This window comes from Bubalus kerabau, chromosome 1 (assembly GCF_029407905.1).
Source record: "Bubalus kerabau isolate K-KA32 ecotype Philippines breed swamp buffalo chromosome 1, PCC_UOA_SB_1v2, whole genome shotgun sequence".
Classification (NCBI taxonomy): Eukaryota; Metazoa; Chordata; class Mammalia; order Artiodactyla; family Bovidae; genus Bubalus; species Bubalus kerabau.
Window position 1 is genome coordinate 10,131,252 of NC_073624.1, and position 13,995 is coordinate 10,145,246.

The following is a 13,995-nucleotide window of genomic DNA, read 5'->3' on the forward strand; positions in this document are numbered from 1 at the left end:
TCCAGAATGGGAAGTGGGGAGCACACAGAGGAGGGGCTGAGTCTGGACGCCTCCCCGTCTCCACGCAGCTCTGTCCGAGGCGGCCGAGGTGTACTTCAACGCCATCCAGAAGATTGGGGAGCAGGCCCTGCAGAGTTCCACCTCGCAGATTCTGGGTGAGGCACGCCCCTTCCCCATCGCTCTGCTGACCTCTGGGGCTTGGGGGACACGCCTCACCGCCCACCTCCTCCTGTTGCCCAGGCTCTGCCTCCTGGGCACCTCCCCTCAGACCAAGGGCCTGCCTTGCCCCCATTCTCGGGTCCCAGAGAGGGTTCCTTTTACAGCCTGGCTCTTCCAGGAAGTCCTCCCCAAAGGCACAGGCCTTGCATCCCAAGGGCCCAGCTCCCAGACTCTCCTTCTGGAACCCATGCGCCTCCTCACCCCTCCCTGCAGGAGTTCTCCAGGGTAGGACAGGAGCTGCCAGAGTCCCAGAGTCCCAGAGTCGTGTGGGAAATCCCTGGACTTTGGTCCCAAACCCAGCTTGGGCAGGCCCTCTGGTGGGAAGCGGGGTGATGAGACAAGCCCCCCAACTGAGGCCGCTGCCCTCCGTGCCTCCAGGTGAGATCTTGGTGCAGATGTCCGACACTCAGCGGCACTTGAACTCTGACCTGGAGGTGGTGGTGAGTCTCAGATCCCGCGGCCCTGAGGGGTCACTCGGGAGAGTGGGCGGCGGTCCGTGGAGGACAAGGGCCCAACCTCCACACCCTTTCTCAGAGAGGACTCTGGTAACATGACAACTGCGGCTGGCCTTGGGCGCACCTGCCAGGGCCGGGCTCTGCTGGGCACGTTCACCGGCACATCAGCGACATGGGAGGCGGGTGCATTTCCATCTCCATTTCACAGAGGAGGAAACTGAGTCAGGAATCTAGTCATTTACCCGAGATTCCAGAGTGAGTGGAGGAGCCAGGAAGAGAAAGACCCAGGGCCCTGCCCCTACCGGCCTCCCCAACCCCTCCCTCCACTCTCCCAGGGAGCAGCCAGTGATCTGACCTTATCACTCCCAGGAGAAAACATTTCCACACCCCCGCCACCCGCAGAACTAAACTCAGCCACTTGGTAAGGGATTCCTGGCCCTGCTGATCCGGCAGCCTCCCTGGTACCCCAGTCACAGCCCAGACCCTCCGAAGAGCTGCCCTCTTGCACACATGGCCTGGTGTTCCCACTGCAGGCTGCTTTGACGCTGTTCTCCAGCTGAGGACCCATTCACCCCCACCCTTGCTAGCCAGCACCATCGTCCCCTCCTCCAGGAAGTCTTTCCTGATACCCAGGCAAGTTCAGTCTCTCCTCCTCTGACTCCAACAGATGCTTCTATCTGTTCTTAGGCTTCCCTGATGGCTCAAGTAGTAAAGAATCCGCCTTCAAGGCAGGAGACGCAGGTTCCATCCCTGAGTCAGGAAGATCCGCTGGCGGAGGAAATGGCAACCCACTCCAGTATTCTTGCCTGGGAAATCCCATGGATAGAGGAGCCTGGCAGGCTACAGTCCATGGGGTTGCAAACAGTCAGACTTGACTGAGCGAGAACACACACAAGTCTGTTCTTAGCAAGTGGTGGTGAAGAAAACCAGCTCTGCGCCAGAGCACCTGGGTTCAAAGCCCAGCTCCACTAGTTGCTGGCTTTGAGACCTTGAACAAGCTACTTAACCTCAGTGCCTCAGTTTATCTGTCTGTGAAATGGAGATAATCGAAACTGCCTCGTAGCATTCTTATGAGGATTAAGTATAAGTATAAATTACTGACCCTGGCACCTGTAGCCCTCTATGTACCTTAGCTATGATTAGAAGCAGAACTGATGCCCTGTCTTTACCCCTGCCAAGACTGCGAGTTGTGCCAGGGCTGGGATGTGGTCTTCTCTGTGGCTCCAAGGCCTGGGATGGGGGCCTGGCGCCGAACAGGGCTTCGCTGCCTGGAAAGGAGAGAACAAGCTCTGAAAACGGAGCAGAGGTGGGCCAGAGGGAGAGGAGAAGAGAGGGCCTTCTGGGGGGGCGCTCTGGGCTGAGCATGCGCAGAGCATGGCAGAGCATGGCATGGCAGAAGAGAGCTGGGGACGGAGCTGGTGGAGAGGAGGGGTGAGCGGGGCTGGGTGTGAAGGGCCTTGGGAAGCTCAGAAGGAAATTTCAACTAACCGTGACTGCATGGCTCCCAAACGTGTGCGTGGGAAAGCACTGGACGTCCGGGTGCAATTTGGGGACGCCATAAAATACTCACCAGTTTGGTAGCCATGGCGAAATGGGGAAGTTTCCCCAGTGGAAAACAAGCATCCACCTCCACTCGATAACACCATATCCCTGGCCCATTTCCCAGACACCTTGAGGCTTAGTGCTAAGCCTGTGTCATCTCCCGGGGTTTGGGTGCAGAGCTGCAGGGTACAGGCCACCCTGGCAGCCTGTGACTTCCTCTCCTTGTGTCTGAAGGCTTGTCATGTCACTCGTGGCACACCTGGGCTGGATAGAGACGAGTGTCACCCAGGCCCGCTCTGTAAAGAGAGCTGCCCTCTTTGGGTACCAGTGTCTTGGCTGTGACAACAGGGCAGGGCCCTTGGCCAGAGCCACACTGGGCCCAACACACCAGAGGCCATCTCCCCCTCGGGCTCATTCATTTGACAGCAATTCACTGCCCTATGCCAGGCACTGCAATGGGCACTGTGGGGGCGGGGCGGCGGGGGAACAGCAAATAAAACCCCCTGCTCTCCCCAAGGGGGAGCCAGACAAAACCCAGGACAAATAAGTGAGCATATGTGTGATGGGTTAGATGCAAAATGCTCTATGGAGGACAAGAGAACAGGGAAGGGAGTAGAACGTGTTGGAGGGATGTGATTTTTAACAGATATTTAAGACAATACCACTAGAGAGGTGACATTGTGAAGAGACCTGAAGGAGGTAGGGAGTAAGCGGGGAGACAACTGGGCAGAGGGGTCAGCACACAGGAAGGCTTGATGAAGCCCGCATGGCTGGAGTGGAGGCATCGAGGGCCAGTGCGGAGATGACCCCTGGCTAACGGGCCAGGCCCTGTGGACCTTGTCAGGCTCTGTCTGTGCCTCTGAGAGTGTTGAGCAAAGAAATGACAGGATCTGGGCTGTTTTTTTTTTTTTTTTTTTTAAACCAAACCTTTTTATTTTTATTGTAAACTAAAATACAGGCACAGGACTTCCCTGGTGGTCCAGTGGTTAAGACTCTTTGCTTCCAATGCTGGGGGCACAGGCTTGATCCCTGATCAGGGAACTAAGATCCCACATGGCTTGTGGCCAAAAAATAAACTAAAATACCAGCACAAAAAATGTCACAGAACAAATTCGAGCTCAGTGAATCATTATCAAGCAGACCGCCTTTGAAACTCCCATCCTGGTCAGGAACTTTGTCAGCCTCCCTGAAGCCCCTCGATGTTCAGTTCAGTTCAATTCAGTTCAGTCACTCAGTCGTGTCCGACTCTCTGCGACCCCATGAATCGCAGCACGCCAGGCCTCCCTATCCATCACAAACTCCAGGAGTTCACTCAGATTCACGTCCATTGAGTCGGTGATGCCATCCAGCCATCTCATCCTCTGTCGTCCCCGTCTCCTCCTGCCCCTAATCCCTCCCAGCATCAGAGTCTTTTCCAATCAATCAACTCTTTGCATGAGGTGGCCAAAGTACTGGAGTTTCAGCTTCAGCATCATTCCCTCCAAAGAAATCCCAGGGCTGATCTCCTTCAGAATGGACTGGTTGGATCTCCTTGCAGTCCAAGGGACTCTCAAGAGTCTTCTCCAACACCACAGTTCAAAAGCATCAATTCTTCGGCACTAGGCCTTCTTCACAGACCAACTCTCACATCCATACATGACCACAGGAAAAACCATAGCCTTGACTAGACAGACCTTTGTTGGCAGAGTAATGTCTCTGCTTTTGAATATGCTATCTAGGTTGGACATAACTTTCCTTCCAAGGAGTAAGTGTCTTTTAATTTCATGGCTGCAATCACCATCTGCAGTGATTTTGGAGCCCAAAAAAATAAAGTCTGACACTCTTTCCACTGTTTCCCCGTCTATTTCCCATGAAGTGATGGAACCAGATGCCATGATCTTCGTTTTCTGAATGTTGAGCTTTAAGCCAACTTTTTCACTCTCCACTTTCACTTTCATCAAGAGGCTTTTGAGTTCCTCTTCACTTTCTGCCATAAGGGTGGTGTCATCTGCATATCTGAGGTTATTGATATTTCTCCCGGCAATCTTGATTCCAGCTTGTGTTTCTTCCAGTCCAGCGTTTCTCATGACGTACTCTGCATATAAGTTAAATAAGCAGGGTGACAATATACAGGCTTGACGAACTCCTTTTCCTATTTGGAACCAGTCTGTTGTTCCATGTCCAGTTCTAACTGTGGCTTCCTGACCTGCATACAGATTTCTCAAGAGGCAGGTCAGATGGTCTGGTATTCCCATCTCTTTCAGAATTTTCCATGGTTTATTGTGATCCGCACAGTCAAAGGCTTTGGCATAGTCAATAAAGCAGAAATAGATGTTTTTCTGGAACTCTCTTGCTTTTTCCATGATCCAGCGGATGTTGGCAATTTGATCTCTGGTTCCTCTGCCTTTTCTAAAACCAGCTTGAACATCAGGAAGTTCACGGTTCACATCTTGCTGAAGCCTGGCTTGGAGAATTTTGAGCATTACTTTACTAGCGTGTGAGATGAGTGCAATTGTGTGGTACTTTGAGCATTCTTTGGCATTGCCTTTCTTTGGGATTGGAATGAAAACTGACCTTTTCCAGTCCTGTGGCCACTGCTGAGTTTTCCAAATTTGCTGGCATATTGAGTGCAGCACTTTCACAGCATCATCTTTCAGGATTTGAAATAGCTCAACTGGAATTCCATCACCTCCACTAGCTTTGTTTGTAGTGATGCTTTCTAAGGCCCACTTGACTTCATATTCCAGGATGTCTGGCTCTAGGTCGGTGATCACACCATCGTGATTATCTGGGTCGTGAAGATCTTTTTTGTACAGTTCTTCTGTGTATTCTTGCCACCTCTTCTTAATATCTTCTGCTTCTATTAGGTCTATACCATTTTGGTCCTTTATCGAGCCCATCTTTGCATGAAATGTTCCCTTGGTATCTCTAATTTTCTTGAAGAGATCTCTAGTCTTTCCCATTCTGTTGTTTTCCTCTATTTCTTTGCATTAGTCGCTGAGGAAGGCTTTCTTATCTCTTCTTGCTATTCTTTGGAACATGCTGCTGCTGCTGCTAAGTCGCTTCAGTCGTGTCCATCTCTGTGCGACCCCATAGACGGCAGCCCACCAGGCTCCCCTGTCCCTGGGATTCTCCAGGCAAGAACACTGGAGTGGGTTGCCATTTCTTTCTCCAATGCGTAAAAGTGAAAAGTGAAAGGGAAGTTGCTCAGTCGTGTCCGACACCTAGCGACCCCATGGACTGCAGCCCACCAGGCTCCTCCGTCAATGGGATTTTCCAGGCAAGAGTACTGGAGTGGGGTGTCATTGCCTTCTCCGTTTGGAACGTGGGCCCCCATCAAATCACAGACCCTCTCTGCCTCCAAAAATGACCACTGGTCTGACACTGCCTCGTGCTTCTCCATAACTGACCACCCAGTCCGATGTCCCCAGACACTAGAACTTGTCTTGCTCTCTCTCTCTTTCAAAATATGTTCTTGAGTCTCTTTTAATCTAGTGGTTCCTCCACCATCCCTTTCTTTTCCTTACAATTTATCCATCGAAGGACTTGGGGCCTTTTGACTTGGTTTTCTGAGCATTCCTGGTGCAGCTCAGCTGTTCCTTTGTCCTCTGGATCCAGAGGATGGCTCAGACTCAGGTTCCATCCATTTGGCATGCCTGGAGGGGATGAGTTTTACTCCTTTGCAATCATTATTTCATTGACGTTGACAGTGTCCCCTCTTTGACCAGCAGAAGCCTCTTCAGCCTGGCACGTGAATTCTTTGGCACAACCCTCATGGTTCTGATAGTTTCCTCGCTATCTAGCCTGACAAGATTATTCTTATCTGATACTTCTTCTGCTCTACAAATGGAATCAGTCATCTCTTCATGAAGCCCCTTTAAAAATTTTTCTGCTTTTAGTAGAAAGTGATATTCAAGACCATTATCTGCTTACTAGGGGTGTCCATTGCTACTGGGTTCATCACTGTTCCTAGACTTTTTCAGTGGCCAATGCTATATATAAAAACATATGTGTATATAATAGATAGGATACATATGCCTAGATACATACACAGATGCATGTGTACATAGATACATATATATATTTGTACAAACCACATATATATACACACGCATATATATACATATAAAGATAGAATTCTTCATAATTAATACTGATACTTCCAATGCAGATTTAGCACCAGGTTTTTAGTTAACCTCTTCTCTATTCCACTGGTATCTCTTTTGTTCCATATCAAGAGTCCTGATACTCAGGAATTCCCTGGCAATCCATTGGTTAGGACTCCATGCTTTCATTGCTGAGGGTGTAGATTCAATCCCTGGTCAGAGAACTAAGATCCTGCAAGCTGACAGTGTGCCCTCCCTCCAAAAGTCCTGATTCCCAAGCACACAGAAAAAGAAAGAAGAATATCCCACAGCTACCGTTTGCTATACCACATGCGACATAGACACAACAGTCGCTAAATGATGAAACTAATTCTACCACCACCAATATGATTCTGAAAACAGTTAAAGTCTGTTTTACATTTGCTCTCTGCAGCCTCCCCCCCTCCACCACTTTCAAAGGCATGCTCTGGAGACATTGTGGGTTCTGTTCCAGACCACTGCAAAAAAGCAAATGCCACAATTAAGTGAGGCACATTTTTTGGTTTCCCAGTGCATATAAAAGTTATGTTTATACAACACTGTAGTCTATTAAGTGTGCAATAGTATTATGTAAAAAAAAAAAAAAACCCAATGTACATACCTTAATTTAAAAGTACTTTGTTCTGTGGCGGATTCATTTTGATATTTGGCAAAACTAATACAATTATGTAAAGTTTAAAAATAAAATAAAATTTAAAAAAAAATTAAAAATAAATAAAATAAAATAGACTGTCTTCCAAAATCAAAAAAAATAAAAAGTAAAAAATAAATTTGTATCTGTAAAAAAAATAAAATAAAATAAAAGTACTTTGTTGCTAAAAATGTTAGCCGTCATCTGAGCCTTCAGCAAGTCACAATTTTTTGTGAGAGTAACATCAAAGATCACTGATCATAGATCACCTTAACAGATTATGACAATAATAAAGATAGTTTGAACTATTGAGAGAATTGCTAACGTGACACAGAGACAGGCAGTGAGGAGATGCTGTTGGAAATATGGTGCCAGTAGACTTGCTCGACATAAAGTTGCCATAAATCGTCAACATGTGAAAAGCGCAGTATCTGCAGCTGTGTTCTGTCTATGCTGTCAGAACCCAGAGCCACTGCACCATGCCTGCTCCCCTTTCACCTCATTGATCTTTGTTTAAAAGTAGCTATACTTTTAATATTCGCCTCCAACCCCATGTCCATGTTTTGATTGTTGTTTTGGTCTTGTTCTCTGATTGAAGGGCTCATGTGAGCAATGTTCTGAGCTGTGACACCAAGATAACAGCTGTTCTCCTTGTACTGGGGGAAGTCAGTTCTGCTGGACATAAAATCCTTGCCTCATGTTCCTTCCTTCTTTCCTCTTTCGCTCACTCTCTTCCTCCTCCCCTCTCTTTCTTTCTCCTTCTTTCTTTCTCTTTCATCTTGAATGTTGCCATTGAAAAGTCTAATAATCTATATTCTCCATTGAAAATCATTTGCTCTTTTCGCCTTTGTTGTTGTTGTTCAGTCACTAAATTGTGTCTGACTCTTTGCAAACCCATGACCTGTGGCCCACCAGGCGTCCCTGTCTTCTACTATCTCCCGTAGTTTGCTCAGACTCATGTCCATTGAGTCATGAGTCATGAGTGATGCCATCCAACCATCTTTTTTGCCTTCAGTTCAGTTCAGTCACTTAGTCGTGTCCGACTCTTTGTGACCCCATGAATCGCAGCACACCAGGCCTCCCTGTCCATCACCAACTCCCAGAGCTCACTCAAACTCATGTCCATTGAGTCGGTGATGCCATCCACCCATCTCATCCTCTGTCGTCCCCTTCTCCTCCTGCCCCCAATCCTTCCCAGCATCAGAGTCTTTTCCAATGAGTCAACTCTTCGCATGAGGTGGCCAAAGTACTGGAGTTTCAGCTTTAGCATCATTCCTTCCAAAGAACACCCAGGGCTGATCTCCTTCAGAATGGACTGGTTGGATCTCCTTGCAGTCCAAGGGACTCTCAAGAGTCTTCTCTAACACCACAGTTCAAAAGCATCAATTCTTCGGTGCTCAGCTTTCTTCACAGTCCGAGTCTCACATCCATACATGACTAATGGAAAAACCATAGCCTTGACTAGATGGACCTTTGTTGGCAAAGTAATGTCTCTGCTTTTGAATATGCTGTCTAGGTTGGACATAACTTTCCTTCCAAGGAGTAAGCGTCTTTTAATTTCATGGCTGCAATCACCATCTGCAGTGATTTTGGAGCCCAAAAAAATAAAGTCTGACAGTCTTTCCACTGTTTCCCCATCTATTTGCCATGAAGTGATGGGACCAGATGCCATGATCTTAGTTTTCTGAATGTTGAGCTTTAAGTCAAGTTTTTCACTGTCCACTTTCACTTTCATCAAGAGGCTTTTTAGTTCCTCTTCACTTTCTGCCATAAGGGTGGCGTCATTTGCATATCTGAGGTTATTGATATTTCTCCTGGCAATCTTGATTCCAGCTTGTGCTTCTTCCAGTCCAGCATTTCTCATGATGTACTCTGCATATAAGTTAAATAAGCAGGGTAACCCAAATTTTTTTCTTTTTCTTCAAGTTTAGTTATTTTTCCAGAATATATCTTGATATTGGTCAGTCTGGGACAATATTCTTTGTTATGTCTACTCTTTCAATATGCAGTTTGATATCTTTTTTCTTTAATTACAGTTTTTTAGAAAATTTTTTGTTCTTTCTTTGCATTTCTTTCTCAGGGACACTTATTATCTGTATGTTATGTTAATACCTTTGTAGCCTATCTTCAGTATTGGTCTCTTCCTCTTGGCTGAATGGAGCCCAAATAACATACAAATGAGACTAGAATTTTGGGGAAGGTCTGGGCAAGGATATATATCTGGGAGTCGGCAGCCTGTGGACCGCATGAGGTCACCATGTAGATAGGGAAGGGAAGAGGCCCACGGCCTGAGCCCCAGGGCAACTCAACCTTCGGGGACCAGAGAGATGAGGGGGAATCAGAAGAAGATGGAGAAGAGCAGTCAGGGGGCAATGCAAGGGAAACAAGGACAGGGGGTGGGCTGCAAGCTGAGGGAGGAAGGTGTCTCAGGAAGAGGGAGTGGTCAGCCATGTCTGATGATGACGACAGGAGAAGTTGGGTGAGTCCTGAAAATTGATCATGGGACTTAGTGATGTGGATGGAATCTTGGTGATTTTGACAACACTCTTGTTGGTGTAGTTGGTGGGGCCATAGCCTGAAGGAGGGTGTTCAAGAGCAAATTGGAGGAGGAAAGTTGTGGTCAGCCCACAGAGACAGTTCTTTGAAAGGGGTTTTTCCTGTATCGATGGATTCAGTTACTGGATGGCCTCGACACATGGAACTCACAGTGTGTGTTCGTGACAGCGGGTCTGCTCTCATCTTCTATACGGAGGAGCTCATGGGACCTGCTAATGGAGCATGTCCCATGGGGAGGGGAGCAGGGGACCCCAGTCTCTGTTACGATTTGCTGGGAATTCTCAGCCTGTGCTGGAGTAGGCGACTTCCTTGTTTCAGAAGCACCTGCTTAATTATAGGCAGCCCTCTGGTTCCCAAAGAGTAAGAGCTCAAAGGTCTCTTCAAGTATCAAACTTCTTATTAGATCCATTTCTTTAAGAGCTTGATGATGACTTTCCATTAACCCAGTGGTGCCGGTGCCCTGTCTGACTGAGGCATCCTGGGTCTGTGACCTCTACACTCTCGGTGATCACAGCCAAGCCCTGGTAATGGGAAGAACTGCAATCCACCTGTCCTGCCCTAACACTCATTTCTGTGGTGTGACTCAGTTCCTACGTGACTGGAAGCAGAAGGAGCCGTATCCCATGACATGGGAGTGGCTTATTCAGAAGTGATGCCTCCTAAGTATTGAGGAGGGGAACAGGGCAAACAGAAATAAGAAGAAGGGGAAAGCCCCCAACTTGTCACTGCACTGACAGCAAGAGCCCTTTAAGCTGTACTTTAAGAACATTTTAAAAAGAGCTCGTGCACCCAGGCCTCCCTGGGGAGAGCAAGGGCTCCGAGCCTCCCAGACTCTCAGCTGGGAGCAGGTGTCGCCACCTCCCACGCTCACCGTGGTGGCAGCCCCACCGCCTCCTGTACTGCCTCAGCATGCCAGCTCTGCAGTAACTAAGGTGTTGCCGGTGTGTCCTTTCTGTTGGTTTCGTGCATTTTTAATCTTTCCCATGGCCTTTGGTGTGGTTCAAGTTCATCCCTCCAGTACCATTCACTGTCTCCATTAGTGCTCTGGTTGCCAGGGTTTCGAGGGTCGGCCCCAACCCTGCATCTTCCATAAGCCCTGTTTATATATTGGGTGATTTTGCCAGATGTGGGAATTTTCAGGAACATACATCTTGTGGTTGAGCAGAAACCTTGACCTGGGATGTCCTGCAGGTACAGATTGAAAGTCACCCTTTCTTATTGCCTGGATCCAGCAAAAAAGGGCCCCTCTGGGGCAGAAACAGGGACTCAGAGCAGCGTGAAACACTCCCACCCCCAGCACACACACTGACAGCCACAACCGGGGATGTAAGGCCTGGCCAGCCCCAAGGAGGTCACACCCAAGCTCCCTTAAAGACCGGTTAACGAGGTTTCAGAAACAATTGTGGAAGAAACACTGAGAACTTTTATAATTTGCTGGCCTTTCTGATTACCAGCATTCCTTTTCCTGAGGGACAGAGCTCCTACAGCATAGCCTGGGGACCTCTGGGGCAGCAGGCAGGACCCACCGAGGGTTCCTGAGCAGGGCTTCCTCAAGGAAAGGCCAGGAAGACAGAGAAGGCTGAGCAGAGGTGGAAGGGTCCCCCGAGGTGGCAGTGGTCAGTCTGAACCTGAGAGCAAAGGGGGCAGCTGGGAAGATTTAGGTGCAATGTCCCAACAACACCGAGTGACCCAGGGAGTGCTGATAGGGGACAAAGGGGAACATGCCAGCTGATCACCAAGGCTCCCAGAATTAACGTTCATTGGGTTCTAGAGCTGGACCCTAGCAAGCATCCGGCCAAAAGTTTCCCATTACAGATGGGGAAACAGAGGCCCAGAGAGGGACAGCAACTCATCCAAAGTTACAGAGCAAATTGGAGGAAGAACTAAAACTTCTAGAATGAAGCTCTTCTGAGCCTGAGCCCAATAGCCCTCCTGGTCCTCCTGGTTACCCGGGTAGTCAGCCACCTCCTTCCCACCTGCCATGGGAAGCTGCCACTCCTGTGAACAGTTGTGACCACTTTTGCTGGGCCATGCCCAGCCCACGGTGCCAGGAATACAGAGATGGGACATACCTGGTTCCTGCTGCTCCCACAAATGGGGCCCAGCAACAAATTCCATCCTACTGCTGGAGGAATGAAATTTGGTCATTACCAAAGAAGTTGTACACATTCTAGAAACAAAATGCAAGAGTAATGGATTCTGCTTAAGGAGTCAGGAGGGCCGCCCAGCAGAGGGGGTAGGGAAGTTGGTATCTGAAGATTGGTAGGCATAATCAAGGCACAGAGAAACGGAAGGTATCACACATTTATGGAGGGTGTGTTTTAAGCCAGGTACTGCACTAAATATTTTGTATGTCTAATTGTTTAATCCTGCATCCAGCCAGGTCTCTTGTTATACCCATTTCTCTGATGGTTGGTCAGGAGCCTGGTATGTCAGGAGCAGGGTGGGCAATGGAACACTGGGGCCGGGGGATGATTGAGTAGCCCTGATCAACCCCACCCTGCACTCCACACAGGTGCAGACATTCCATGGAGACCTCCTGCAGCACATGGAGAAGAACACCAAGCTGGACATGCAGTTCATCAAAGTGAGTCTGGCCACCCATCCTGGCCCCCCAGCCCATCTCCAGCAGGCCTGCCTCTCCCCATTTGACAGATGAGCACACTGAGGCCAGTGCTGGGCACTAACTGGCCCCAGGTTGTACACGTTCCCGGCTGAGCCCCCTGCCCCTGTCCAGTGCTCTGGCCCATAGGCCAGGTGCCTTGAGCCCTTTAACATGGGGGTCTCCCTCCTCTTTCCACCCCATCCAAGGACAGCCGCCAGCACTACGAGATGGAGTACCGCCACCGAGCCGCCAACCTAGAGAAGAGCATGTCCCAGCTGTGGCGGATGGAGCGCAAGAGGGACAAGAACGCACGGGAGATGAAGGTGCAGGGGCTAGGGACAACCCCGGGCTTCTCAGGGATCCCCAACACCCACCCGAGCTCCCCCACCTAGCACCGGCCCTACTCCAGGAGTGTCGTTTGCCCCACCCCGTGTGGTGAGCATAGCTGGAGGGGTCAGCCGGCCCCTGGCGGGCACCCCTGGTCACAGGGACACCATCAACACCGCTCCTTGCCTAGTCACTGTGTGGCCCTCCTTGCATTCCCTGGGCTTCCCTGCCTTCTCCTATTTCACTGGGAAAACCTGAGGTCCTCAGTCACGCCGCCCCTAATCAGGGTGCAAAGGCGTAACCCACCAGCAGCCCCGTCACTCTCCCCGGCACGCACACCTCCTGCCCCCTGGCTAAGCCCAGCCCCTCCTCCCTAGGTCAGGGCCCCACACCTGGCCTCCATCTCCAAGACCTTATCTGCTCTCCTGCCTCCTCTCCTGGCTCCTTTACTAAGCTCATCTCTCTCCTCTTTGGAATCTTTCCTCCCAAGCAAGGGGTTATTAATCCATTAATTTGCATTTTCATTAAACCAACTTTCCTAGGCCTCACTTCTGGGCTTGGCCCTCTGCCCGGTTCTGGGGACAGAGTGGTGGCTCAGACACCAGCCCGACCTAGGAGAAGTACCCTCAGGCTGGAGCGCAGGCAGAGCTGAGACTCACAGGAGAGGGCAGGCTCCGAAGTGAGAGTGGGGGCTGGGTGCTCAGGGGAGGCCTCCAGGAGGAGGTGGCTGGTTCACCGAGAGGGAGGCCTCAGACAGCTGGCACTCGGGGCTGGATGAGGGACCCATCCCTGGCCTCCAGCCAGAATTCCCTTTCCCCCAGGAGAGTGTGAACCGGCTGCATGCGCAGATGCAGGCCTTCGTGTCTGAGAGTCAGCGGGCCGCTGAACTGGAGGAGAAGCGGCGCTACCGCTTCCTGGCCGAGAAACACCTGCTGCTTTCCAACACCTTCCTGCAGTTTTTTGGCCGGGTGAGCTGGGGCCGGGGAAGCACTAATGGAACCTTCTAGGGGCTGTGCTCTCCTTGAGCTGGCTGTGCACAGGAATTTCCCTCCCTCCCTCCCCATCCCCTTCTTTCCTTCTACTATGTAGGTATTAGATATTTATTTTATTTATTTACTCTTTTTCTTTATTTGTATCATCAGATAGTCATTCATTTATTGTTTTTGTTTGTTTGCCGCACTACATGGTATGCAGAATCTTAGTTCCCCGACCAGGGATTGAACCTGTGCCCCCTGCATTGGAAGCTCAGAGTCTTAGCCACGGGGGCATCAGGGAAGTCCCGATTTCTTGTGGTCTTGTTTAGTTTCTCTTTCCATTTCCCTGTATTCTTCTTTAGTCTCCCAAATACTGCACCCTGGCTACAAATTCGGGCAAGTGATTTCAGACCTGAGTCTTATTTTCTTATCTGGAAAAGAAGGGAAATAATTGCCCCTGCAGAAGGTTGGCACAAGGGTGGAGCTTGGCATAGGCAGGAGCCCAGTGGGATTAGGGCCTGCTGCCCCTGCTCTCTCCGCTCCAAAGATGAAAACAAAGGCT

General features: G+C 49.7%; 1 protein-coding gene across 1 annotated transcript in view; it reads left to right on the forward strand.

The window, feature by feature from the left end:
* The window catches only part of BAIAP2L2 (BAR/IMD domain containing adaptor protein 2 like 2), a 30,851-nt gene that overhangs the window by 2,223 nt on the left and 14,633 nt on the right, over nucleotides 1–13,995 (forward strand). Inside the window, exons 3-7 of the mRNA XM_055567013.1 lie at nucleotides 69–155; nucleotides 598–659; nucleotides 12,043–12,114; nucleotides 12,339–12,455; nucleotides 13,281–13,427. Of these exons, the coding sequence (XP_055422988.1) occupies nucleotides 69–155; nucleotides 598–659; nucleotides 12,043–12,114; nucleotides 12,339–12,455; nucleotides 13,281–13,427 (485 nt within the window). The remainder of the gene's footprint in view (nucleotides 1–68; nucleotides 156–597; nucleotides 660–12,042; nucleotides 12,115–12,338; nucleotides 12,456–13,280; nucleotides 13,428–13,995) is intronic.